The sequence below is a fragment of the Tiliqua scincoides genome, chromosome 9 (genome assembly GCF_035046505.1).
Source record: "Tiliqua scincoides isolate rTilSci1 chromosome 9, rTilSci1.hap2, whole genome shotgun sequence".
Classification (NCBI taxonomy): Eukaryota; Metazoa; Chordata; class Lepidosauria; order Squamata; family Scincidae; genus Tiliqua; species Tiliqua scincoides.
Window position 1 is genome coordinate 22,903,500 of NC_089829.1, and position 24,788 is coordinate 22,928,287.

At 50.6% G+C, this 24,788-nt stretch overlaps 1 protein-coding gene across 1 annotated transcript; it reads right to left on the bottom strand.

Moving 5' to 3' along the window:
• SPIRE2 (spire type actin nucleation factor 2) lies at window positions 1–23,988 on the bottom strand. Its single transcript, XM_066637315.1, has 15 exons — window positions 23,766–23,988; window positions 13,464–13,501; window positions 10,833–11,183; window positions 8,907–8,990; window positions 7,706–7,870; window positions 7,473–7,559; window positions 6,884–7,007; window positions 6,400–6,563; window positions 5,464–5,677; window positions 4,513–4,655; window positions 3,236–3,373; window positions 3,059–3,126; window positions 2,678–2,705; window positions 1,909–2,024; window positions 1–205 (listed from the first exon to the last, which is right to left on the bottom strand). Exons 3-15 carry the CDS (start codon window positions 11,181–11,183, stop codon window positions 1–3), a joined length of 1,887 nt encoding a protein of 628 aa, XP_066493412.1. The 5' UTR covers window positions 13,464–13,501; window positions 23,766–23,988.
• Window positions 23,989–24,788: the final 800 nt, after the last annotated feature.

Consider the following 24,788-nt stretch of genomic DNA (forward strand, 5'->3'; position numbering starts at 1 on the left):
CTAGGTGGATGGGATGTAGAGGGACTGAGTCTTGCGGCTCCTGCAGGGCGTTGTGTTCAGGATGTCCATGCTCTTGCGGCTGGAGCTGACCACATCTGTGACAAAGCCAGAGCAATCACTGCAAACGTCCTTGAGCAGAGAGCCATGCGCGTAGATGTACGGGAACTCCTCCTCCACACTGCGCCACCGTGTGCCCTGCAGAGAGCTGGAAAGCAAAAGCAGGGAGAGTGGCAGCAATGCCCTTCTAGATAAGGCCAAAACCCAATACAGCCCAACACCTTGCTTCCCACAGGAGCCAACCAGATGCCTCTGGGAACAGCAGGATCAGGGCATGAAGGCAGTAGCTCACTTCTGCTGTTGCCCCACATCAAATTGGTACTCAGAGGCACACTCCCTGCTAACCCTAGAGGTTTCATATTGACTATGAGCTGCAGCTAGAGATGCAGCCATCCTCCTTCCATTAATTTGTTTAGCCTCCTCTAACATAAGAACAGCCCCACTGGATCAGGCCATAGGCCCACCTAGTCCAGCTTCCTGTATCTCACAGCAGCCCACCAAATGCCCCAGGGAGCACACCAGACAACAAGAGACCTCATTCTGGTGCCCTCCCTTGCATCTGGCATTCTGACATAACCCATTTCTAAAATCAGGAGGTTGCGCATACACATCATGGCTTGTACCCCGTAATGGATTTTTCCTCCAGAAACTTGTCCAATCCCCTTTTAAAGGCGTCCAGGCCAGACACCATCACCACATCCTGTGGCAAGGAGTTCCACAGACCAACCACACGCTGAGTAAAGAAGTATTTTCTTTTGTCTGTCCTAACTCTCCCAACACTCAATTTTAGTGGATGTCCCCTGGTTCTGGTGTTATGTGAGAGTGTAAAGAGCATCTCTCTATCCACTCTGTCCATCCCCTGCATAATTTTGTATGTCTCAATCATGTCCCCCCTCAGGCGTCTCTTTTCTAGGCTGAAGAGGCCCAAACGCCGTAGCCTTTCTTCATAAGGAAGGTGCCCCAGCTCAGTAATCATCTTAGTCGCTCTCTTTTGCACCTTTTCCATTTCCACTATGTCTTTTTTGAGATGCTGCGACCAGAACTGGACACAATACTCCAGGTGTGGCCTTACCATTGATTTGTACAACGGCATTATAATATTAGCCGTTTTGTTCTCAGTACCTTTCCTAATGATCCCAAGCATAGAATTGGCCTTCTTCACTGCCACCACACAGGCTCAGGACCAGTCATGGTTGCATTCTACAATTTAATACTTCCTTGTCTTCAGTCAAGTTCCTTCAAAGACTTGGTGTATGGGAGAGGGACAGCACTACCTCCAGCCACTCTTGCTACAGCAGGCATGATTTTATAAGCCTCTCTTATGCCCCCCTTTTGCTGTGCTTTCCTTACCATGAAAACTCCCAGATGCTTTGGCTTTTCCTTGTGTGTGTGTGTGGGGGGGGGGGGGAGATCCCAATTGCAAACCTGGCCCTGGTGTCAGGACCACAAAATGCCTCCCCAAGTCACTTCCAGTTTTCAGTGAAAACTGGAAGTGTTGTTTTTTCAGCATTTTGAAAGCCTCAGAAGGCCTTCTGGGGGCTGGGTAGGCTGTAGGCAGCCTCCTAGGCCCTCAAAAGGCCTTCTAAGGCCTTGAAAGCAGGCCCTGAAAAAGAAAAAGAAATGGTGGCAGTGGAGAAGTTTTTCAGCTGAAAATCCAATTTTTGCCTTCTGGAGGCCTCTGAAGGCTTTCAGAGGACTGAGGAGGTCACATGCAGCCTCTCAGGCTCTCCAAGGCCCCCCCCCCCCAGACAGGGGGTAGCACTCTGTGGGGGTGGTACCCTGAGGTCCTGGCCCTGGGCGGCACAGGGGCCAGGATCGCCAGTGTAGGGAGGGCCATGAGATTCTACTTACTGGAAAGCCTCCCTCCGCCGGAAAGGGGTTGCCTTGGCCCCTAGTGAGCCTGGCAGTGTCTCAAAGCCCAGGGCATAGACTGGGATATGGGCAAGCTTCTTTGAAGGCATCTTGATCTAGAAAACAAGGGAGAAAAGAGTTTTCATCATTAAAGGGAAGGATAGGAACAGTGCATCTCATTGCCATGGCGTGGCTGCTAGCCCAGCCAGTCATTGGAACTGTCAGAAGGGCCATCGCTCAGCACTGAGCTTTCAAAGAAAGAAATCCCAGATTCATTGTACCCTTAGCAGCATCTCCAGGCAGGACAGGAAGACCCCATCGTCAGGAGCTCCAGACAGTTACTGCCAGTCAGTGAAGACACTCCTGATCTAGAAGGACTAAGGGACTCATTCAGTATTTATTTTTCACGTTTTTATCCCTCCCTTCCTCCAAGATGCTCAGGGTGGTGCACATGGTTAATCCCCTTCTTCAGGCCTCACAAAAACCCTATGATGTAGGTGAGACTGAGAGTTAGTGAGTGGGCCGAGGTCACCCAGGAAGGAAGCTTCATGGTTGAACAGGGATTTGAACCTGGACTTCTAGTCCAACTCCTGAACCACTACATCATCATAAAGCAGTTTCCTATGACAGCAGAAAAGTCCCACTGCAGACCCATGGCTAGCAACATCAAGGAGAGACTGCTGGGTAGGTTGGATCGGTTGCAAGGCTGGTATGCTTCTTTGCACTTGTGCCCCTGTGCATATTCAGGATGGGTGGGGAAGTCTCTTACCTTTAGACTACAGGAGCTGCAGACAGACCTAGAAGCAAATGAAAAAGCACATGGGGAATCAATAGAGCACCCCCTTCAGCACCTCTGGAATAGGCTGGGATTCTCTGAATAGCCACAGAAACACATGGGAATGGGTTGCAAATGTGTCCAGATCAGCCCGCCTCACAGTACCACCAGCTAAACAAGTCCATTTCCAAATGGCCACTAGAATGCAACGAGTAAGGTTTTGACCCCTCACTCTGAGCCCATTCCACCTTTATATAAAATCAGTGGAACTTTTGAATAGCAATGCCTTGCATTGGATTGGCTCTCTCTACAGTGACCCCTCAGGTCAGCTCATGCCACTCCCAGCTGGAGCCCAGGACCCGAGAGGCAGCTCACCTCTTGCAGAAGAGGCAGGTTGGAGGCCAGGAGAAGAGTGCAAACTTGGTCTTGCAGCAGCAGCAGATCTATGAAGTGAGAGGAGAGCCAATGAGTCTCAAGAGCCACGCCTGGTGGCCAGAAGGCAGGCTTTTTGCTGAGCCCCTGGGAGGCCCAGCTTCACCCAGGGGCACTCACCTTCCCCTTCTTCAGGCTGCTGTACAGCTCCTTGCTCTGCAGGAACTTCTCCATCTCAGCTTTCACCAGCACCCGGCGCACGTTGATCATCTCCTCCACGGTGAGGGCCAGGCTCTCGACTGGATGGCTGAATTCCTGCTGGATAATGGAGAGGTGGGGCAAGGTCAGTTCTTCACCCTAACAAACCATGGAATTTCAGGGGGACACTGGAGCCCTTAAAGGCTTCTCTATGACAGGCACAGAGTTTTGCCCATTGCAGCAGACAGGCACGTGCCACATTCCCCCAATGGAATGGGCCACACAACATTGTGGGCCTTGGTGCCAGTTCCAGAGCTCTGAATGACTGGAGAGCTTTACTGAGGGTTGCTGAGATGGACTTAGTTCCACAGTGGGAAGGAAAGGAAGACATGAAGGAGGTAGATCCCACCTCAACCATCAAGATGGTATGTGAACTCAAGGACACTTGCAAGAATGCTACAACTGGAGATTGGGGCCCAGGGGAGGCCACTGAAGGAGTGAGTTTCTCCCCTTCTTCTGTCTCACAGTTGTTTAGTTAGTAATGGCAAGTGACTTTTATTTACTCCATAAGTCAGACCATTATAATTCCTGATCAGCAGTAAGTCAGATGTCGATTTGTACTAGTAAATACAGGTTCACGGGAGCACAGTAGGTAGAAATGTGAACACACATTCTTTCCAAGCCATTGTTTTACATCTGGCTTGGGCTGGTGGACTTTGATGCTCAAGCAAAAGGCTCAAGTGCACCCCATAAGCCGCTGCAGATGCAAAAAGACTACTGAGGGAAAGGATGCTGCCAAGGGGTAAAAACCTGTGCCCACTGAGTGCTCTCCTGCCACTCCTCATTATTTATTTATTTATTTATTAGATTTGTATTCCGCCTTTCTCCCCAAAGGGCACCCAAGGCGGCTAACGATCAAGTTAAAATGCAAGGCAACAGATAAACATTAAAATACAAAACATTTAAAAACAATTAAAACAAGATAAAATACATAGCAGCAGATTAAAAGCATGCAGTAAAAGACATAATTTATAAAAACAGGACTTAATAGTGCCTCAAAGGCTTTCCTGAATAAAAAAGTCTTCCCCCGTAGGAACGTTAATAATGAGGAAGCTGCTCTCAATTATCCCTCTGAATGGTCTCCCTCCAGGTTGGGACATGAAGATTCAGACAAGATTCCAGCCCCCACACAACAGGCGGGAGTGCCTGGTGCTGGGATGCTCTGCTCCGTTCCACTGCTGTTCACGCCAGGGACTTACCAGCCACAAATGTTTCAGGTTGACATCCGAGGTGGGGCTGGAGCTGGCCTCTGACGTCTCATTCACAGAGCAGAGGACACTCTGATTGGGGGGGAAAGGACTGGCACTGTAGGGGGCCTGGTGGCAACTCGCTGGAACCGAACCTGGGAGAAGAACAGAGCACAGAAAGGGGCAAAATCAGCACCTCCCCTTGGAACAGGAAACAACTGCAGCTCTCTTCTGGACCAGCAGAGGCACGTTCAGAGTGAGGCAGTGATCATGCTGAAGCTAAGCAGGTCTGCCTCTGGAAGGCGCCCAGATGGGAGGAAACCTACTGGGAGCCAGATGGAGGAAGACCATTAAAGTAAAATCGATACTCCCAATAAAGTGCTTCACTTCTATGTCGCTTGCACAGCCGCATAAGTGGATCTTCCCCAGCCTGTCTTTGTTTTGACCTGGCATGCTGAGAAGAAAGGCAGCCGCTCTCCAGCAGTCCCTGACACAGAGCAAGGGACTGCAGGTTTCGAAAAGGCCTATCTGGCTAATTCTTTCTTCCTGCCCAGGAAGACAGGAGTCATTCATACTCTGCCCCTAAAACTGTCACCATCCCTTGCAGAAAACCCACAGAGTGTCTTGCAGCATCTTCAAGACTCTGTTGTTGCTTTTGCTGCAAAAACTTAACATGAAAGTTGTCCCTTGCAAGCATCCCAGGTGGAAAAGGAGTATCCAAAGTGCCAGTTTCAGCAGTACTTCAGTATCAAAATGCAGAAGCTGTCAGACTTTTGGAAAGAAAATGCTCATTTTGCTCCCTCCCCCCCAATCATTATTTGCTCTGGACTTCGATACATCCACAGGAGGGCCAAAAGGGACATGCTGAGAGAAGCAGCAGGCAATGGATGAGACCAGAATTATCACCCCCACGGAATCATGCAAAGTTCAGGAAGAGAGTGAGGAAGGGGGAGGCACACTTGCCCTTGTTTTCCATGCTGGTCCATGCTGGGCTCTGGGTACCTGAGCGGGGTCTCGGTTCAGACCTGCTGGGCCCCAAGAACTCCATATCAGGTTGGCTGCTGTTGCTCTCACTCTGAAACTGGGCCAGGTCTTGCTCTGAGAAGGACCGGTCTCGTTTCAGGGGCATCAGTGTGTCAGGTTCTGGCACTGCCTCCATGCTGGGGGAGTCTTCCTCCTGCAAAAGAGAGCATGAAAAAATGAACGTGCACATACAATGCCTAACTTGTGGGCATAATTCCTGGGCATTGGGCAGCCTCCTGAAGCTGAGTTCAATGCACAGAAACAGCATCACCGCTTGCACTAGAGCAGTGGTTCTTACACATTTAGCACAGGTACCCACTTTTTAGAATGAGAATCTGTCAGGGTCCACCAGAGGTCATGTCATGACCAGAAGTGACATCATCAAGCAGGAAAAGTTTTAACAATCCTAGGCTGCAATGCTACCCACACTTACCCAGGAGTAAGTCCTATTGACTATCATTGATAAAAGAATATACATCGTAGCTTGTCAAAAGTAGAGGTTTGTAACAGTTCCCCAAATGCAGTCACATAACATGGTAGCATCAAGTCTAATGTATTAAAAATAAAATATTTAAATGAATGGGGACCCACCTGAAATTGACTTGTGGCCCACCTAGTGGGTCCCAACCCACAGTTTGAGAAACAGTGCACTAGAGAACTCCAACTACCATGTGCTTTAAGGCAACATGGGGCCCAGGACTGAGATGTCAGCAGCCACTGTGGGCATCAGAGAATGTTATGTGGCACCTGGTGTCCAAATGGAATGAGGCTGCCCTGCACAGGAACATAACAGTGGAGAACACTGCCACAGCCTGAACCCAGTGTCAGCCAGTGAAGGATTCCTGTCACCAAGAAGCAGAAAGGAAAAGTCCTTACTTCTGAAATGTTCATCTCCTCCATCTCTGCCAACGTGGGAGCCTTCAACAAGACCCTCGGCCTCGGGCGTGGGGGTGGAGCACTGGAGTCTGAGAGGTTGATGCAGGAAGTTGACTTCACATTACTGGCACAGGCATTCACGATGCAAGGCAGGGAGCCAAACCCTGAGAGAGGGGAAGACAAAGAGGAGGGGGCTGCAAGGGTGTGTTGGGGAGCAGACTGTCTGCAGAGAGCCAAGTGGTGTCCTCAGCCTCTCCACCTGCGGATGGCCCAGAGAGGTATACTGAGTGCCAACTGAATGTCCTGGCCAGGGAACTCATTGGCATTGCAGTTTTGGCCTTCTGAAATACCACTCCGTTCCCAACCTTTGCAATTCCCTTTCCTTGTGCCAATGTCCACTTTGTAGACTGAATAGGCCTCACCTCCCTCTCTGACCATGCAGCTCATCAGCTCTCAGGGCTCCCCTCCACCTCCTTGTAGTTACCTTTCTGATTTGGGAAGCGTGGTTCCACCGGTCGGAGCTTCCTCTCCTGCTTAATCTCCTCCAGGATCTTCTCGTGTGGTGTCCTCTGCTTCTGAGGCATGGGGCGCAGCTTCCTCTCTGAAGCCTGCAATGGGGTTGGAAGGCCAGACATTCAACATGCAGACAAACCACAGAGCAAAGGTCACAATGAGTCTTATTGGGCTCAGAGGCACTGATTTTGCAAAACAATGGAAAGAGAGCAGCCAAGACTGAAGCTGCCTTGGGAGAACTGAGCAGAAAGGTGTGTGTGTGTGTTTGTTTGCTGCTGCCGCTTGTCCTTTATCCTTTATCCTTATTCGGCAGGCAGTCCATAGCTTGGGAGCACAGCACCTGCTTTGCACAAGACAGATTCTGCATCCCACCTTGGCCTGGGCAGGGAAAGGCCTTGACCTGCAGCTCCTCCAAGCAGGTAACCCTGGTCTCCATGGACACAGGAGGACACCCACTTCTCCAACAGTTGTCGTCCAGACTCCATGGCCAGTTGATCTGAAAATGTAGGACTCCTGCCAGGATGACTGTTCTGGAGCAGAAATCCAGAGACTCTGCTTACCTGTCTCAAGGGTGGCCGGGATCTGATGAAGTCAAGGATGAGCTCATGAGCATTCTTCTTCACTCGGGGAGGAATGTCACCATCCACCTGAAGGAGACCAAAGGAGAGGAGAATGAGCCGCCGTGGTTCCGCAGAGGGGAAAAAGCCCCAAGAAAGACTGACAGAACTGGGAAGGGAGAAGAAACGGGAGCCCTAGTGCTGTAGTAAGCAAAGCCACCACAAGTTTTACTCACCATCACCTTACGGAGCTTGTAGTTGCGAGCCCGGATGTCCTGCATCAGCATCTCGAAAGGCGTTAGCTGGTATTCAGTAGGCAAGGGGTTGAACTGCTTCTCCTGGACCTTTTTGAGTTTGACTCCATGTCGGAGCTCCCTCATGAGCTGGACCCACAGCCGAGCCTGCAACACCCAGAGTAACATCACATCCGTGAGGAGCAGACCCCGGAGGGACTGTGTGGCAGGGCCAGTTTCTAGTGGTCCAGCACAGATGCACATGATAGATGCCCTTGGTCTCTCTTCTCAGGCTCTCAGAATCAAGGATTGCTTCTTAGCCTTGATCTCAGAGGCAGAATTTCAGAAAGTCCCGTTTCCTATGCCCCCACCCCTGCAGCATACTCAGGCTTGAATATCCCCTCCCAACCTTCAACAGAGACCTTGCTCCTTGCTCCACTACTGGTAGAGGCAGCATGTGGAACTCCCTCCTCCAGGAAGCTCATTCCAGCCCCTCTTTATTGGCATATTTTAAAGAGAGATGCTGTTCATTCTGGTATCACTGTTGACTTCCCCTCCTCTCTGCACTGCTATCATTAGGTTTCCCTTCAACATTGATCTTGGTGGGTTCCCCCCACACCACAATTTTTCGTTGTTAAAATTTTATTTGAATTGCAATTTCATTGTTGTTCTTACCCTTCTTTGATTATACTCAATGGGTGTTTATTTGCCGCAAGAGGCTCCAAGGGCCTTTAATGGGGAGAAAAGCAGGTTCCCCAAGAAGGAGCCTGGGAAGGGACATGGAACTCCACTGGCTCATCCTAACAGGGCTGGTCTTAGGAGCTGCAGGGCCCAATAGTAAACATTTTTTGCAGGCTCCCAACTTCAAGGTCTGTAGAATCTCAGAGATACAAAGTCTATAGTAAATTTTGTTTATATCTCTATGGTAGAAAGGGAAGCAATCAAAATGTGTGCTTAAAAAGTGCACGTGAATTAATGGACCAAATGGATCTAAGCATATTTTAATATAAAATGGCATTCAAGGCTAGAGCTGGTTACCCTAGCACGGGTGAGGGCTCCAATTTGGAGCAATTGGTCTGGTTAGCTTCAAGCCAGCCCTAGGTCCTGAAGCCTGATTGGAGACAGCCTGTTGGGTCTGGCCTACAGCCACAGGCCATTTCCCCGAAAAACCACCTTCCCATTGGAATCCAGGACTGCTGCATACCCAGTCGGTGTTTCTCAGGTTGTCCAGATCTGCAGCCGACCGGTCCCTCAGCTCCTCGTCTTCATCCTTCAGCTTTGTCAGCATCTTCAAGACAATACAAGAGCCCAGCTCAGACTTTCCACCTGCTCAGCCAGGAGTGTGCAACCCAGCAGCCCCTCTGGAATGCTTCCAGCCAGAAGGGGTCTGGCTCTTAGGTCAACAGGCTGCTCTGTGCAACATCAGGGAGTGGGGAAAGTGTGCTGCTGACCCCTCACCAAGTCCTTGGAACCTTCTATGAACCTTCTATGCTTGAAGGGGCTGCTATGAACCTTCTATGCTTGAAGACCCAGAGGAATAACTGTCATGACCCAGAAGCCAGCCGAGAGCATTTTATTCTTAAGGGGCATTTAGGGTCTACTGAACATTCCATCCCTCCAGAGAAAACATGTCAGCGGAGGAAGAAATTGGGTTTTGCTTTTCCAAGAGGAAAAAACTGTGCTATCCCCTGAAGAAAACATTTGATTGGCGAATTCCTAATTAGCATAAAGCTAATTAGCTAAATTAGATTCTTCCCAAGTGGCAAGTGCCAGCCCATGAGGGCAGCCTGTGCCAGGAGAGGCAGGTGGCTGCACCGCCTCCCCTCTTCCCCAGAGGCAGGCACGTCTCTGCAGGTCTGTCACGGAGGACCTTTAGAGTGGGACAGATGATATCGACAGTCTGCCCACAACTGGAAAAAAAGCCTGCTGGAAACTCTAGGAGGGCAGCCAGACCAAAGCTCAGTTGCCATTCTTGGCACACTAGAACCTCATCTCCTTGCCACTCTTAGGCCAAAGCCGATGACTGACACTGCTGCTACTTGGCTCCACAGCCCAGCCAGGCTCTGCTTGGAGGAAAGAGGGAAGGCCTCTGCCAATGCAGGGAGCTGTATTGACACAGCAGGGCGGGGCTGCACATGAGAAGCCAGGGACTGTTTGGAGAAGGAAGGGCAGGCGGCTCATCAGGATGTGGCTCCTGGCCCACTCTGCCCCTCCCCCCCACACTTTCCCTTCCGTATTTGTAGAATCAGCCCTTCCATCTCAAACACTCCTTTTTGCAATAGCCATCAGAACTCCAGGTATGCAAACAGCTGCAGGGCTGGCTGGGAGCAGACAGTGCCATCATGACAGACCAGCAGCAAAGGCCACCCAAGAAGCTCAATGAGGCAGAAAAGCACCTCTTTAGCAGCAGCTCTGTGGGCCAATTCATGGCCTCTGTTCCCAGAGCAACACAGACACTGCTTGCTTGGCGATTATAAGCAGGCATTGCCTCCGCCAGCTGAACCCATCTGTGTGTGGTGGGGGGCAACCCTGCTGCAGCCTCAGGTACAAAGCAAGAATGTTGTCAAGCCACCACCTGGGAATGTTCTTCCCCAGCCATACACAGAATGGTCTCTGCCCACATCCATCCACTCCTCTCCTCTAGATCTATTTTAGACTGTAAGATCCTTGGGGCAGAGGCCACAAAAAGTGCCCCACCAACAGAGAATAAGACAAGTCACAAGTGGCAACTGGGGAAAGGGTCTTTTCTCAATGCCAGTGCCCTGACTGTGGAAGACTCTCTGCCATGCATACCACTTGATGCAGTTAAGGCTCACCACTGGGCAAGTTCATTTAGAAGAAAAATTGCCCAGTCATTCAATAAATGTTAGAGCTGCTGCTTTGATAGGATTTCAGTGCAGCCCTTGGTGTATTTTATTTGTTTTATTTCAAATCATTTTATCTCCTGCTGTTCTTTTGTAAGCTGCTTCAAAATCCATGTTTAAGAGCAGGATTAAAAGGTAAAATTAAATAAAGCATACACCAAGGGCAAAGTAGAAACAAGCCATAGTTGCTCCTTGGAAATTGAGCAGCCCCGAAAGATGCTGCAGCAAGAGCTCACCACCAGCAACTTGCTCCCTTCTCATCTCACCTCCTTGGCATCCTGGATCTTGGTCAGAAAAGCCTTCAGCTCCACAGTCTCCAGGAAGAGGGCCCTGCAGACAGCCTGGTAGTGGGCTTGGGCTTCCTGGGGCTGGCTGAGGCGCATGGCACAGAGCCGCATGGCCTGGTTGAAGGTACGCACAGCCCTCAGGGCTCCCTCTTCCTCTTCCTCCTGCCCACCATAGCCCTCATCCGCTGTGCCACAGCTGCTGTCCTCGGAGTCACTGTTGGCCATCAGGTCAATGAGATGCTCCAACTGAGGGCTGAGCTCTCGCTCTTCATTTTCATCCAGACCCCAGTCCAGTGCCCGGTAGACTGCAAAGCCCAGAGACTGCACCATCTGCAAGCAAGTAAGCAGACCATCAGCACCAGTAGGGCTGGAAAGAGGGAGAAAGAGTGCTGACATCACCACACGAAGGACTAATGTCTGTATCTCAGCAGTGGCCTCCTGCAACTTCTGCAGATGGGACAAGAGCAGTCCTGCTGTGTCAGATCAAGGCTGACCTCATCCTGCTTCCCACTATGTCCACCCAGAAGCTCACAAGTAGGGCATGGAAGCAAACAGTCCTGTCTACTCTCTGCCCCCCCCCAGCAAATATACCACCTCTGAACATGGAGGTTCTGTTCAACATGTTCAGCATGTTGGCCAACAGCCCCTCTCTTCCATGGATCTAATTCAGCCGTTTCAACATTTGTCCCCCAATGTACCACTCTACACAGTCCTCCTACTGGAAGTACCACCAGAAGTTACTTTCAGATTGGAAGGCCAGGCATAGCACAACAAACAATGGTAAGAGATTCAGGGCAGATGGGAGGGCTTTTTAAGAGTGCAAGAAAAGCATATGCTGGAGCTCTGCCTGCTGAGTCAAGCCTCTTACCGCTGCTTGTTGTGTGGGGTCTGGGGGTCCCATGCATACCACCAAATACCATCTCAGGTTCCACTGGTGGTACAAGTACGACTGGTTGAGAAACACTGCCCTAATCAGATTTAAGCCCAGCTAAGCTTGTGGTCATCACCACAACTCCGTACATTAACTATGTCCCAGGTGAAAAGCAGCACTTTCTTTGGGCAGCCCTGAGCTCCTGCCCACCCATTTCACTGGATGATCCCAAGTTCCCAACCCTGCCCTGAGAACAGGAGAAAAAGGCAATTGTTATAAGTTGTTTTAAACCAATATTCATCCCCACCTCCCTCCAAAACCATTTGGGTCTTTTGCCCTTCCCTCTTCCTGCACACTGTGTGGCTCCATTATCTCACAGTCAAGGGGAACATGAGCCACCCCAGGGAACTGGCAGAAATGGGCAGCCAAATCCCTATAGGAGGAACAGAAGCTGCTGTGTGTTCCCAGCTTCCTCCTCCTGTGGGAAGGGGGGGGGAGAGGTGAAAGAGAGGGAGATGCACTTTTGCGGAGAAAAGACAAAGATCCTGTTAAGCCAAACTGGTCCGGGGGGAGCATGGGAATAAGAAGAGGGAGATCTGGGGGCAACCAACTATTACCCCCATAAGATCCCAGAACAGGTGTAGTGCCTTTCCAGAGGCAGAGGTATGGTCTCCAGGTCTACCTGGAGCCAAAACTACTCCTATCTGTCCCCTAGGGGAGTGTACAGGGGCACATAAGAACATAAGAACAGCCCCGCTGGATCAGGCCATAGGCCCATCTAGTCCAGCTTCCTGTATCTCACAGCGGCCCACCAAATGCCCCAGGGAGCACACCAGATAACCAGATAACCAGGGACCACAGTCAGCCTGGGGCAGTTATTTAATAGGTTTCCTTCTCTAGTGCCATCCTAAGCATTTGTGAATTACTGACTGATAGAATTCATACCCCTTGGGTTCAGCTTCCAGGAGAGGCAAACGGAGGGTGGAGCTGCACGACATCTCCAGACATTGGGGGTTAGGGAAAGGGGGGGGAGGAGAAGGAGGTATCCTCAAAAGACACCGAGAGAAGTCCCTTTTGTTCTTGTCTTTGTTTATATAGTTTGAGAGACACGATTTACCGACCAAATGAATTACAAATGAATTACAGACCACACCAGGTTCGGAGAAAGTGGACAGCAAGAAGTTTTCCTGCTTTCATAATCCTAGAATGGGGTCATTTAATGAAGTTGATTTGCAGAAAATTCAGGACAGGCAAAAAGACAAGAGTCTGTAACACAGCACATGATTAATTTGTGCTGTACTGCACTGTGGTGGCTTTAAAAGGGGATTGGTCATATCCATAAAAGAGGCCAGGACTATCAACAGCTATTAGCCAAACGGCAACAAAGATCCTCTGTGTTCAGAGGCCATCTTCCTCTGAATATCAGTTCCAGAGAGCCTGCATTCATGTCCTGCTGTGGGCCTCATGGAGATGTCTGGTTGGCCACTGTGGCAAGCAGGGTGTTGGATCAGTCATGCCTTTGGGCAGATCCAGCAGGGCTCTTGCCTTGTTAGCAGGCCAAGGTTTTCTGTACTTGGCCAATTAGCTAGAAGAAGGCATGACCCCCCCCCCTCGCTAACTTAGATGAAGAAAGTTCATTTTTCTAGTTCTAAAAAGAACTTAGCAGATTGTCAGAATCATCCGGTCATGTTACTCTTTTTAGGGGCAAGGTAGAGCATCTTCTCTCTTCAGCAACATACCTGTGCTTCAGTCAAGGGTGTCAAGGTCAACGGGAGTTCTGCAAGAGAAAAGAGCACTGTAAGACACCTGCCTCGTGAACCCAGCTCTCACACTGCAATGTTTAGATTGTAACATGACCCGACTCTAGTGGCCCAAGACAAGCAACATGTGAACTCTGCCAAGGCTGAACCCCCAAAAGCATCTGGGCAGCTATATGAAGTTCCAGTCCAGCAAGTCCTGACACCAAACTTAGGGGGACCTCAGATACCATCAAGAGATACCAACAGAGTAGCTCAAGAACCAGGTTCAATTTTGTATTTGCAAAAGATCCAGAAAAGGCACTTCATGTTCTAATGCACTAGGCTGGGTAGTGCCCAAGGGTCAGCTCTTCCAAGGAAGTGACTGGGGGCAATTAGCAGCTGGAGCCAAGCATCCTTGAGCACATCCACCCCAGCAATGTGCGTGCAAAGAATTACTCAATAAACCCAGCTAAGCCACACCCTTCCTTCCATGCATTAAGGTCAGAGAAGCCATAGGCCATATTTCTGTAAACAGATAGCCACATCTCAGGCCAAGCCCAAGCAGGTTTTTCCCACTCTTAAATCAATCCCAGTTCTATGTCTACCTGCACATGCCCAATCTTGTCTGATCTTGGAAGCTAAGCAGGGTCAGGCCTGGTTAGTACTTGGATGGGAGACTGCCTGGGTGCTGTAGGCTTATACCATAGTCTTTCGAGACTGAAGGTTGCCAACCAACCAAATCAATCCAAGCAATTGCTTCTTAATGGTCCATCTGCTCCATCCCACTCTCAGGCTCTTAGAGCAAACCTCCAACAGCCATTTAAAAAAAAAGAACTTGAGGTGTCCCACTTTGAGTGCTTTGGTCTTCTCCACCGCTGTGGTTTTTCTGCCTGAGCGACAGGTTGCTTCTTCCCCTTTCATTGCTCCACCTTTGAGCTTGGTGTATCCATCGCTAGGGAAATCTCCCCACCACCAGGCTCATGAAGGATGTTTTCCTTTGCCCGAGCACACCCCTCCTTCTCTAGTTCCATTGTTATTTCTAAGCCAGCCTTCTCCAACCCTGGCAGGCAATCCCAGGGAAACCACAGCATCAGGCAGGTCTTCGAAAGGTATGCACAGGGAAATTGTGTTTCCAAAGGTATGGAAATGAGGGGAGGCAGAAGCAATGCATCTGAATGGGTACCTTGGATCAGAAGAGAGGCTGAGAAGCCAAACAGATCAGTCAGGCGTCTGCACAAAACGCACAGTCCTCTATTCCACAAAATAAAATTTATGTTTTTCCATTGCCCAAAGAAGCGGCAGCAGCCACTGGCTGGGATGGCTTTAGAAGGGGGTTGAGACATTCACAGAGAAGGAAGAGAGGGCCATCACTGCCTGTTCTTCAGGAAGATTGCTAGATGAAATCTCCAGGTGTGGGGACAGTCTACCTTGGAATACCTGTTGCTGGAGAGCAACAGCAAGAGAGAGCTCTTGCCTTTATGTCCTGTTTGTGGTTTTCCTGGGTACCTCTGACTAGCTTCTGGAGGAAGCAAGATGCTGAACTTTTTGATCCAACCTGGCAGTATTGAATCTACTGGAAGTATCCAGCTTATTCACAAACAAGACAGGACAACAGTCTTCACCTGCCACTGTCCATTTCCAGCAGCCATCTGAGGACCTGTTCTGCTCCAACGTTGGTTGCATGTCTAGATCAGGCTCAAGTTTGCTGTTCAGTCAAACAAACTCAGTTCTCCTGTGAATACAAACAGCAGCAAACAGGCTGCCTTTGCAGCTGACAGGCTGTGCACTATAAGCATCATGGACAGAGCAGGCCAAGAGATGAGAGAGCCGAGGATTGGAAGCACAAAAGAGGAAAGCAGTTTTCGGTGGCACAAGGACAACTCAAAGCAGGGTTGCCGGCTCTGGCTGCAGACATTTCCTAGAAATTATTTTCCAACATGAAGTTGGACATTTCTGAAGGCCCTGTAAAAGATCCTCCAGGCTTGCTTTCAGGAGGCAGCTGCAGATGGATGTGAATTCCTGGAGACTTCAGGCCAACCCTGGGCAGTTGATAGCTCTAACTGAGAGGCAAACAGAGAGTTCTCCATGACAGAAGTTTCTGAGTAAATCCTCCACAGAGAGGAGTTCTGGCAGGTCAGGTCATTAAACCCACAAGCTTGGCCAAACAGAAGAATCTGCTAGGCACTTAGGTGGCCTTTGCCACCGCGGGGGGGGGGGCATCTTGGAGCCTGTGCTATAAAGAATGCAGGGCCTGCTGAGGGAAAGGAATAAATGGGACAGGCCCTTTGCCCTGGAGCAGGGATAAAGCAGCAGTTAAAAGAGGCCACCCCAGCTGCGCTTGCTGTAACTGCCACCATTTCAAAGCCACTTGGCTTGATGTGCTCACCCCAAGGGACCCCCGTTCCATTTGCTGCCATTTATCCAGTCGATGAACCACTTAAGGGGTGCCCCACAGAGAGGTCAGCCCATCCGTCACTGTGGCCTGTGTGTTGGGCAGTGACAGGTTCCAGAAGAGCCTCTCCAGAGGGGAGAGAGAGGCACACAAGGCCCTGGAGGGCAAGAGGTTGGAGGAGGAGGCTGCTTGATTGAATTGGGTTGCATTTGCCCAGGGGAAACATCTGACTATGGGAGCAAGAGGCCCTTTCCAGGACTCTGGATGCTTTATGGTTCCTACAAAAAACAAACATTTTCTTGTCAACCCTTTGCCTGCGCATGCCCAATCTCGTCTGATCTTGGAAGCTAAGCAGGGTCAGGCCTGGTTAGTACTTGGATGGGAGACCGCCTGGGAATACTGGGTGCTGTAGGCTTATACCATAGTCTTTCGAGACTGAAGGTTGCCAACCACCATTTTTGCAGAGGCCAGGGTGGAGTGATTTCCCCTTGCTCACAACAACTCCCTCATAAACACACAGCTTACTCTCCACGGAGAAAGGAATTTGCAAAACAGGAGTCCACACATTCTGGCTGCTTTCAGAATTCATGGCTGCAATTCACCCACCCTCCCTTCACTCAGCTAAGTGGGGAGAATTGTTCCTCTGGCCTTAGAGAGGCTTGGTGCAAGGTCTGAAAGGTTCCCCGTTCTGCTCCAGGCTTGGGAGAAAAACTAGAACATCTCTCCAGAATGTACTTGTCAGGGGCAAGCGGAGTTGAGGGCCTGCCTGTAGCTTATGCCACCTCATTGCCCAGTTCAGGTGAACCAAAGAATCAGACCAGTCATCTTTCTCTGGAGATCCTGACACAGATGACAGTCAATTCACTCAGGGTTTTGCCTGCCAGAGGCCCTGCCTTTAGGAGAAAGCAGAGAGCGACTTAATGCACTGTGGCAGAGTAGGGCTCTCAAACGTCGCTTCCATATATCAGCATCACCAAGTAGGTGCACACCAGAGCAGAGCTGTTTGAGACAGGGCTTGTTACTGCAGCAGAGCACAATCAGCAGAGCACAATCTGAAAACTCAGCAGATTCTCAGAAGCCCCAAAGAATCATCTCCTTCGGCTGCAACACAAGACAAGTCAGGCAGAACTAGGAAAAAAACAAAACCAAGTTCATCTACTTCCACTGTCCTCATCAACCAGGTCCAGAGAGAAAGTGGGAAGAAAGTTGGCTCACTAAATTTGGAATGGGCCTGGCATGGAAATTCAGTAACTATGAAAAAAGAGGAGATCATAAAACCACACCTTTTAATTCAGTTGACATATGAAATACACAAGGTTAGGAGATTCACAGAACTCCATCAGGCAGAGAGAAAAACATTGCAAGATAAATACTCAGTCCAGCCATGTATATACACATAAAGTGTTTCAGCAGACCATGTGTGTGTGTGATTTACAGTCCCAAATTCTGACTCTAGTGCCAAAGCCCAGCCTTTGAGGAGAACCAAACTTAGTCTCAGAGCACCTGTGTTGCACACAGTGGATCCCCGTTTCAACTGACATCTGCAAGTAAAAGGGTTTCAGGTAGGAGGACTGGAAAGGACCTCTACCTGAGGCCCTGGTGTGCTACCCTCAGTTAGTACCAAAAATACTGGGCTGGATGGACCAGTGGTCACAGACAGCTTCAGATGCTACTGCATGCTGAAGTAACATGGACTGGAGACTCTGTGGCTGTGCAAAGGTTGTTCTTCCATCCCCTGGGTTCACACAGCGGAGATGATTAAGCCAGGTTTCCAGGGCAGAGGGCATAGCTACCAAGCATGGTTGTGGGGGGGGGGGCTCCCTTTTTAGGTATTAAGCACAGCATGTCACTCCAGTCTCTTCAGAGACAACTTCCATGAAATGCAAGGAATTGATGCACTCCAGGCAGAAACATCAGCTGGCCCTTCATACACAAGATGGATAGCAAGATCGATCTCAACTCCAGTATGCTTCCATTTCAAAATATTTCCAGGCAGCAAAAGGCAAGCATGCAAGTGTCAAGCAGGAGAACAGGAAAGCAAGGTGCAAGCAGTTAGACTGGTGGGAAACCCCTGTCTTTGCACACAGCAATTGGAATGAAATCCTGCTGGGGTTGCATGCGTGCACTGGGCCCTGGGGGTGGGGAGGATACCAAGACAGAAAACAAGACCCTTGGGATCCTACTGATGTCGGAAAGCACCCCAAGGAACGAAGTGCTTCTTTGCAGCAGCCAAGGTCCCTTGCTATATTGCTCCTGTTCATCCTTGCATTCCTTTAGGGACTTTTAAACAGACTTCACTGTCAGCCTCTTCCCCATGAAGACATCAGCAATGCCTGAAGGTTGGAATCATTCAGATGCACCAACACAGTCACCTCCGCTTTGCATGATTGACTGGAGAGGTCAAGGAGGCAGTGTACTTCACATGGCAACAGCCATAGGCTAGGCTATGTGTGCGCCATAGGACTGGGTAGACCAGTTTCCAGAGCACTCTTTGCAGTGCTTCTAAGTAAATATTATCAGTACAAGCAGCTCAACAGCACCTTCCCTGGTAAAGACTCCAGTGCATCTGGCTGCATCCTGGGCAAGGAGACAAGCAAACACATCACCTAGGAAGAAAGTTTCCATAAGTGAATTTTTTTCACAGGGTTACTTCTGTGCTGGTTCTTAACCTTTTGCCTGTCTTTCTCCCTCTGTGCATTTCTAATTTGAGTTTTCATATATAAGAATGTCAAAACAACACAAACACAATTGCCTCCCCTGGAGAATTATTTCTGTATTTTATTCTCTTGGGATCTGCAGGAGAGGCTTGGCTTAAAAAAATAAATTACCAAATGTATTAACAGACAGCAGTGCACCCTGCAGACACCAGAGAGAGATGTCATAGGAGTGGGATTGTGAAATAGGAGAAATTTAGTGTCTCTTGACAGATAAACAGGCCTTCAATTCAGAAGCATAACACAGGAAAATAATTAAAAGTCACATTTTAATCATGGAGAAAGAGAGTGCAGGCCAATTAATGTTTCTGGACACTTAGTCCTTTGGCCACAGAAACACAGTGGAAGGCTAGGACCAGTTTCCTGAAGTACTACGTGCTAAGAAATCCAGAAAAAGAGTGGCAATTGAGATGGACACAATGTTAGAAGTTGACTAAATATAAGCTACTTGCAGTGGGGCAGGGGGAAGTCAGCAGCTCTGTAGACTAGGAGAATATCTGCATCATAATTCACTGCCCAGCCCAAGCTGCCAGGAGTAAAGCCATTCATTCCCTCAAGAGGCTGTGGGAGGAAGGGCCCAGGGTGCAGTGGGTTTTATGACTCAGCCATACACAAAGAGCACCTGGCTTAGCCTGCTGCCACCTTGCCCAGAAGCAAAGGGAAGCAGCCACAGACAGTGCCTCTATGGAACACTGCACATGGCATGGCGGGCGAGGTTGCTGGGAAGAGACTGTGCCTCTCAGGCCCGAGACCAGCCACAAGGGTCAAAATAGTGGAGAGCGTCCATCTCAGTGGGTGGCCTGGCAAGCCGTGGCACCACAGATTGTAGCCCAGCAACCAAGATGCTGCTTTGCATGCGGAAGGCCCTCCCCAATTCCACCCCTGGCAGCACTTCCAGGTCAGGCTGGGAAAGATGCCTCTCTGACCAAGAACCCTGGAGTGCAACTACCAGTCAGTGTCTACAGCACTGAGCTGGAAGGACAGAAGGTCTGGCTCCACACAGGGCAGCCCCCTCTGTGTGTTCACAGACAGCAGGCTCAAGTGCATTTTCCTACTGGGTGGGTCTTTGTTCAATCGTCAACCAATTTAAGGGCCATCTGCAAATCATAATACCTGCCGCAGGGAGTTCCCCAAATCTCCCTCCCACTGAACCAGATCTTAATCTGACACCAGGGCACAACCTTGTCGTCTCTTTCCAATATTTCTTCTTAAGCATTGTCTTTCCGCCCTCAGTGCTCTGAGCAGCTTTTATAAAAATGCCTTCACTGAAAGATTACTCAAAATATACACCCCCCCCCAAACCAAGGTCAATGTGGCCAAACGCAATCCAGATTAAGTCAGAAAACCACAACTGCGAACAGCCAAGTCCAGCAGGAAAAGATCACTCAATGGACTGAAGAGAGTTCTCATTTATTGCCTAGAAGTACAACAGTAACAGCATCAGACAAGCCTCTGCAGGGAAAGCATTCCAAAGATGGGCTGCCAGTGCTAAGACCCCGTTTCCCTTTACTACAATTCTCATCTCTGAAGGCACCTTCATGACCAAATAGCAGCTGGAGTGTTTGTCAGTTCTGGCAGCTGAATCAAGTTTCTTTTCATAGAATCATAGAGTTTGAAAGGACCTATAAGATCATCTAATCCAACCCCCTGCCTGGAGCAGGAAATCCTCCTAGACTAGAACATCTCCAGCAGGTGTCTGTTGAGCCTCTGTTTGATGATCTCCAGTGAGGAAGAATTTACCACATCCATCAGCAATCTGTTCTACTGCTTGACTGCCTTGACTGTCCAAAATTTCTTTCTGCTCTCCAATGGAAACGTCTGCTTTTAGTGAACAAGGAGGCACTTTCAGTATTTAGCAAACTTCTTGAAACAGGCAATTCACTGCACATCTAATTTGACCTAAAGTATCTAGGTCAGAGGAAAGGGACTTTCGAACTCCAAAAAAATCCCAAGTCCTCTTCTGTAGGAAGACGCCTAAGCTACTTCCTTATTTGTACCATATACAATTAGAGTCACATCTGACACATTACAGTGGAATGATGCACAAAGGCCAAAGGACCATTTCGCTGCCCAGGTAGCTGGAAATCACTCTTGAAGACAGTATGTGCCAATTAACAGGTAACTGACAGTCATGCTCCTGCCATCTGAATGAGTGCCTGCACATCTTGGAACTAGTACTGAACCATATCATTTCAAGAGGAAGTGGAGCTTAGGAAAACCAGGGTTGAAATTTGACAGGCTGGGTTTCATTATTCAAAGTAGTCTCTTCATTTCCCCCCCCCCTTCACTGAAAGTTGCTTTAGTTATTTCAAAGAGAAGTCCTGGTACATCTTGGGCATTGTTGATTAGTGGGGGGGGGAGCACTGGACTAGAAGTGAGGTGTCTTGGTTGAAAACCAACCGAACAAGGCTGTGCAGGGGGAGGGAGAGAACATATGGCATCCTGAACTCCCTAGAGGCAGGACATGATACAAAGTGTAATACTGGCATCAATAAAGCATTATGACAAGAGCTTTAGGGAACAATATACTTCCATCAGATGCATGGACTGTGTTGGGTGGTAGGCATAAGTAAACACAGGTGCACGCATAGGAACTCTGGTGAACAAAGCCAGATTGATCAGGTGAGAACTAACTGCAACACAAATACACAAGACAGTGCCTGATAACTGTAGTGCTGGAACTGGAATCCAATCTCCACTCAACGCTTGACATTTCCTGGCACAGCCGAGACAAAGAACATCAGCCGTAAGCCGAGTGGGGACCACATGGCTTTGCTAAATTTCACCTTTGAGTAGAAATCTGGATGAGATTCTGGTGTCTGGTACTGTGGCAAACTGCCAGGAACACACACACACACCCCTTAGCTTGTTGGAGGTAAACACAGCGTGTCACCCCTCCTCAGAAGAAGATAAGAAGGGAGAAGACACCTCTGCTTGCATTTCATCCCCCCCCTCCCCAAAGTTATTTCAGTTGCAAATCCTGGAGTTTTGTTAAGGACTTGAAGGGTGGTGGAGAAGTACCACATAACTTACTACCTGATGTAATAATGAAGGAAAGCAGGACTTAAACTGGAGAGAGGCCCCACTTGGGTCAACCATGGACTCAAAGCCCACAGGAATGACCTTTGAAAATTCTCAGCCTGAGCCTTTAAGATGTGGACAAGTGCATCAGCAAAATGTGTGCCTTCTTGTTAGGAATTCCAGCCTTGCTGGCTTCCATGAAAGCCACAATGAGAAGCACAGGGCACCAGCACAGGACTCCAAGCACCAGCCTCTTGTCACCTGCCATGTGGTGGATCATGTGAGCTCCTGAGCACCACAGTGTTGCTGCTGCATCCTGAATGCCACATAAGGCTGGGTTCACCATCTCCAGGTGCTTCATGCTGTACCACTTCCCTATCCCAGATGGAGGTACTGTCTACACCTATATAAGATTGACACCTCTCTCAAAGACATGAAGCTCTGAAAACCAGCATGGTTCATGGCACAAGGAATTGCTGGCATTTAGGAGGTGTCATGAGATACTGATCAGATCACACCAGGTTTGCTGTGGCAGTTAGTGTAATTGCATGCATCATACGTATACCAAAGGATGTGAAGTGTGTCCTTGGCAGTTACTTTGACTTCTGCCCTCCTGTAATAAAGATAATCCAGGACTTGTCACCACCAAAGATCCCCACCCAGCTCACTGGATCTGAGAGGGAAGCCTCAGACTTTGGACTTGAATGAGAGGAAAAAGATTTTCTAAAACAAACGCAGCAGTTGCTTCAGAGATCAGTAATACAACTAGGCTGTCAGCCTTGTAATGCTTAAGCCAGCCAGCAGCCCCTCCATCCTCCCTGGCACTACCCTCCTCCCCTTCCCCTTGTGTCTGTTCTAGATGCCTATCGAAAGCACCCCATATGCTGATGGCCCTATACAAACAACACAGCACTCACAACAATGGCAACAGCAGCAACCAAGCAGGTCACTGGGTTGCTCTGCAGGGGATTGTTGGGCAAGAGATCTTGGGACAAGAGACTGGACCTCACTGCCGGGAGACCGTCCCACTGCCATTAACAGCCAGACATGCCCACATCATTCCTGCCCAACCATCTTATTTATCAAGACCACACACCCCTGCTACTTTTAGGCAATCCGTAAGTTGAATGGGCACTTGCTGCACTCACTTGCTCCCCTCAGCCGGATCTTCTCCATACTAAATTCTGTTCGAATGGGCAAGCAAAGCAGGAATAGAGCCCGGCTCCAAGGAAACAGCATGACCTCAAGTGCCACTGTGCTTGATTTATGTCCTTACGATTTCTCCCACCTGCCTGGGAGCAAACCCTTTCCATTATTCACTCTCTGCATGCTGGTTTTGCACAAGCCTTGCCTTCTCAGGAGTGCATTAAGCTGGCACAAGTACATGGCTTCTGCACTAGCCAGAGCTGCTCTCCAGTTATCTGCTTTCCTTGGGGGGAAATGTGGACCGTCCTGCTCGGTAAGTCTTCTTCAACCCCAAATAATCGGAATTCTGCCAAAGAACAAACCCAGCAGCAGCAACAGCACTCCGGATTAGGAGAGAGGGAGGCAGCAGCCCCTTCCCTGCACCAACTCCTGTTGCTGGAGCAAGACGTCACTGACTACCCGGCCACTTCCCCAGGGTCCCCCACCTGGCTGCTTTGATAGCACAAACCCGAGGGAACAGGGAGAAGGCCTGGAGCATTCACACTGCAGTTGATGCACTCCTCGGTCCTGCACTGGGTGCTCAGGTGCCAAGCTGTGCCAGTGCTCTACCTGTGGGGGGGGGGGGAAGCCGAGGACACTTTGCAAAGCCCCATGCATGCCCCCCACTTTAGCCAAATCATGTCTTTGGAGGGCCCCTTACAACAGTAGCTGGGGGAGGGGGCGTTATCTGAAGGTCAGAGGGCTGGGCTCCTTCTGCCTCTTCCCATTCCGGACCTGCAAACTGCCCCCCCCCCCATGGCTCTGTTGGACTGAGTGCAGAAAGACCCCTTAATGCAGACAACTTCTCTCCCCCTGGACAGGGGGGGGCCTGGGGGCAACCTCTCCCCCTGGAGGGGGGGCGGGGGGAAGAAGGACGGGAGATGCAGGCTGCAGAGGACGGAGCCGCTCCCCGCTCCGCTCCCCTCCCCACCCACTGCAGCTGGACGGGGCGAGGCTGCTGCGGCTGGCCGCTCCCCCGGACTCACTCACCGACCACGCCGTACTCTCCACAGGCCGAGACGGCGCCGTCCTTGTGCAGGCGGATGTCGGCGGTGTCTCGGATGCGGCCGGCCGGTCCCCATCGCGGCGGCCCCTCGACGGCTCCTTCCTCGGGCAGCAGCCCGCGGCAGCACTGGAAGCAGACGGCCCACGCCTGCTCCTCGTTGATGGGCTGCTCGTACGCCTTCAGCACCTCCTCCAGGGACAGCTCCGCCGGCTCCGCGCCCCCCGACGGCCGTTCTTCGGGCGAGGAGGCGCAGCCGCCGCCGCCGCCGCCCCCCGCTGCCCCCACCGCCGCCCGGGCCATGGCCGCTGCTCCATCATCGGCGAGTGGCGCCGGTTTCCATAACAGCCGCGCTGGGCAGCCTGCGAGGAGGAGGAGGAGGAGGAGGAGAAAGGGGAGGGCGTCCAGGCTGCGTCATCCCTCCGCCGCCCTGCCCAGCAGGGAGCCCGCAGCCCCAGTGGCAGCCTGCGGAACGACCGTCCACCTCACCGGGGCCCATCACCCCCAGTGGCGTAGCTACAGGGGGTGCAAAGCGCTAAGTTTTGCAGGGAGCCTCAGCACAGCGTGCAAAGGGCCTCCCCCTCGGAGCCATTCCAGGCGGGGGGGCCTCCGTTTTGCCCCCCCGAATGGTTCCAACGGGGGGGAGGGACCTCTTGCACGCTGCGGTGAGGCTCCCTACAAAACTTAGTGCTTTGCACCCCCTTTAGCTACCCCACTGATCACCCGCAAGGAGAGAACACCATCAGCCATCCCATCCCCAGTCCGCTACTACCTGCCGTCATCTTCTCGCAGCTCAGGCTGCAATCCTGTGCACGCTTTCCTGGGAGTCAGCCCCACTGAACTCAGTGGGACTTCTGAGTAGAAAACCGCATAGGATTGGGCCCTCGTACCCGGGGGAAGCAAGCGTGCCGGCGCTGAGCTCCACCACCCACCCACGGCTGAGGAGGGATTTCCTTCCAGACCAGGCTCAGGGTCCGAACCCAGTGCCAACGCTAGGGCTCAGCCCTGAA

What these genes read in the sequence shown, in the direction of transcription:
- SPIRE2 (XM_066637315.1), bottom strand. Translation starts at nt 11,183, where the DNA reads ATGGTGCAGTCTCTGGGCTTTGCAGTCTACCGGGCACTGGACTGGGGT. An exon ending in ACAAGCTCCGTAAGGTGATG is followed by an intron (nt 7,560 to 7,705) that starts GTGAGTAAAACT and finishes GGTCTCCTTCAG; the next exon opens with GTGGATGGTGACATTCCTCC. An exon ending in GCAGCTCCTGTAGTCTAAAG is followed by an intron (nt 2,025 to 2,677) that starts GTAAGAGACTTC and finishes CTTGTTTTCTAG; the next exon opens with ATCAAGATGCCTTCAAAGAA.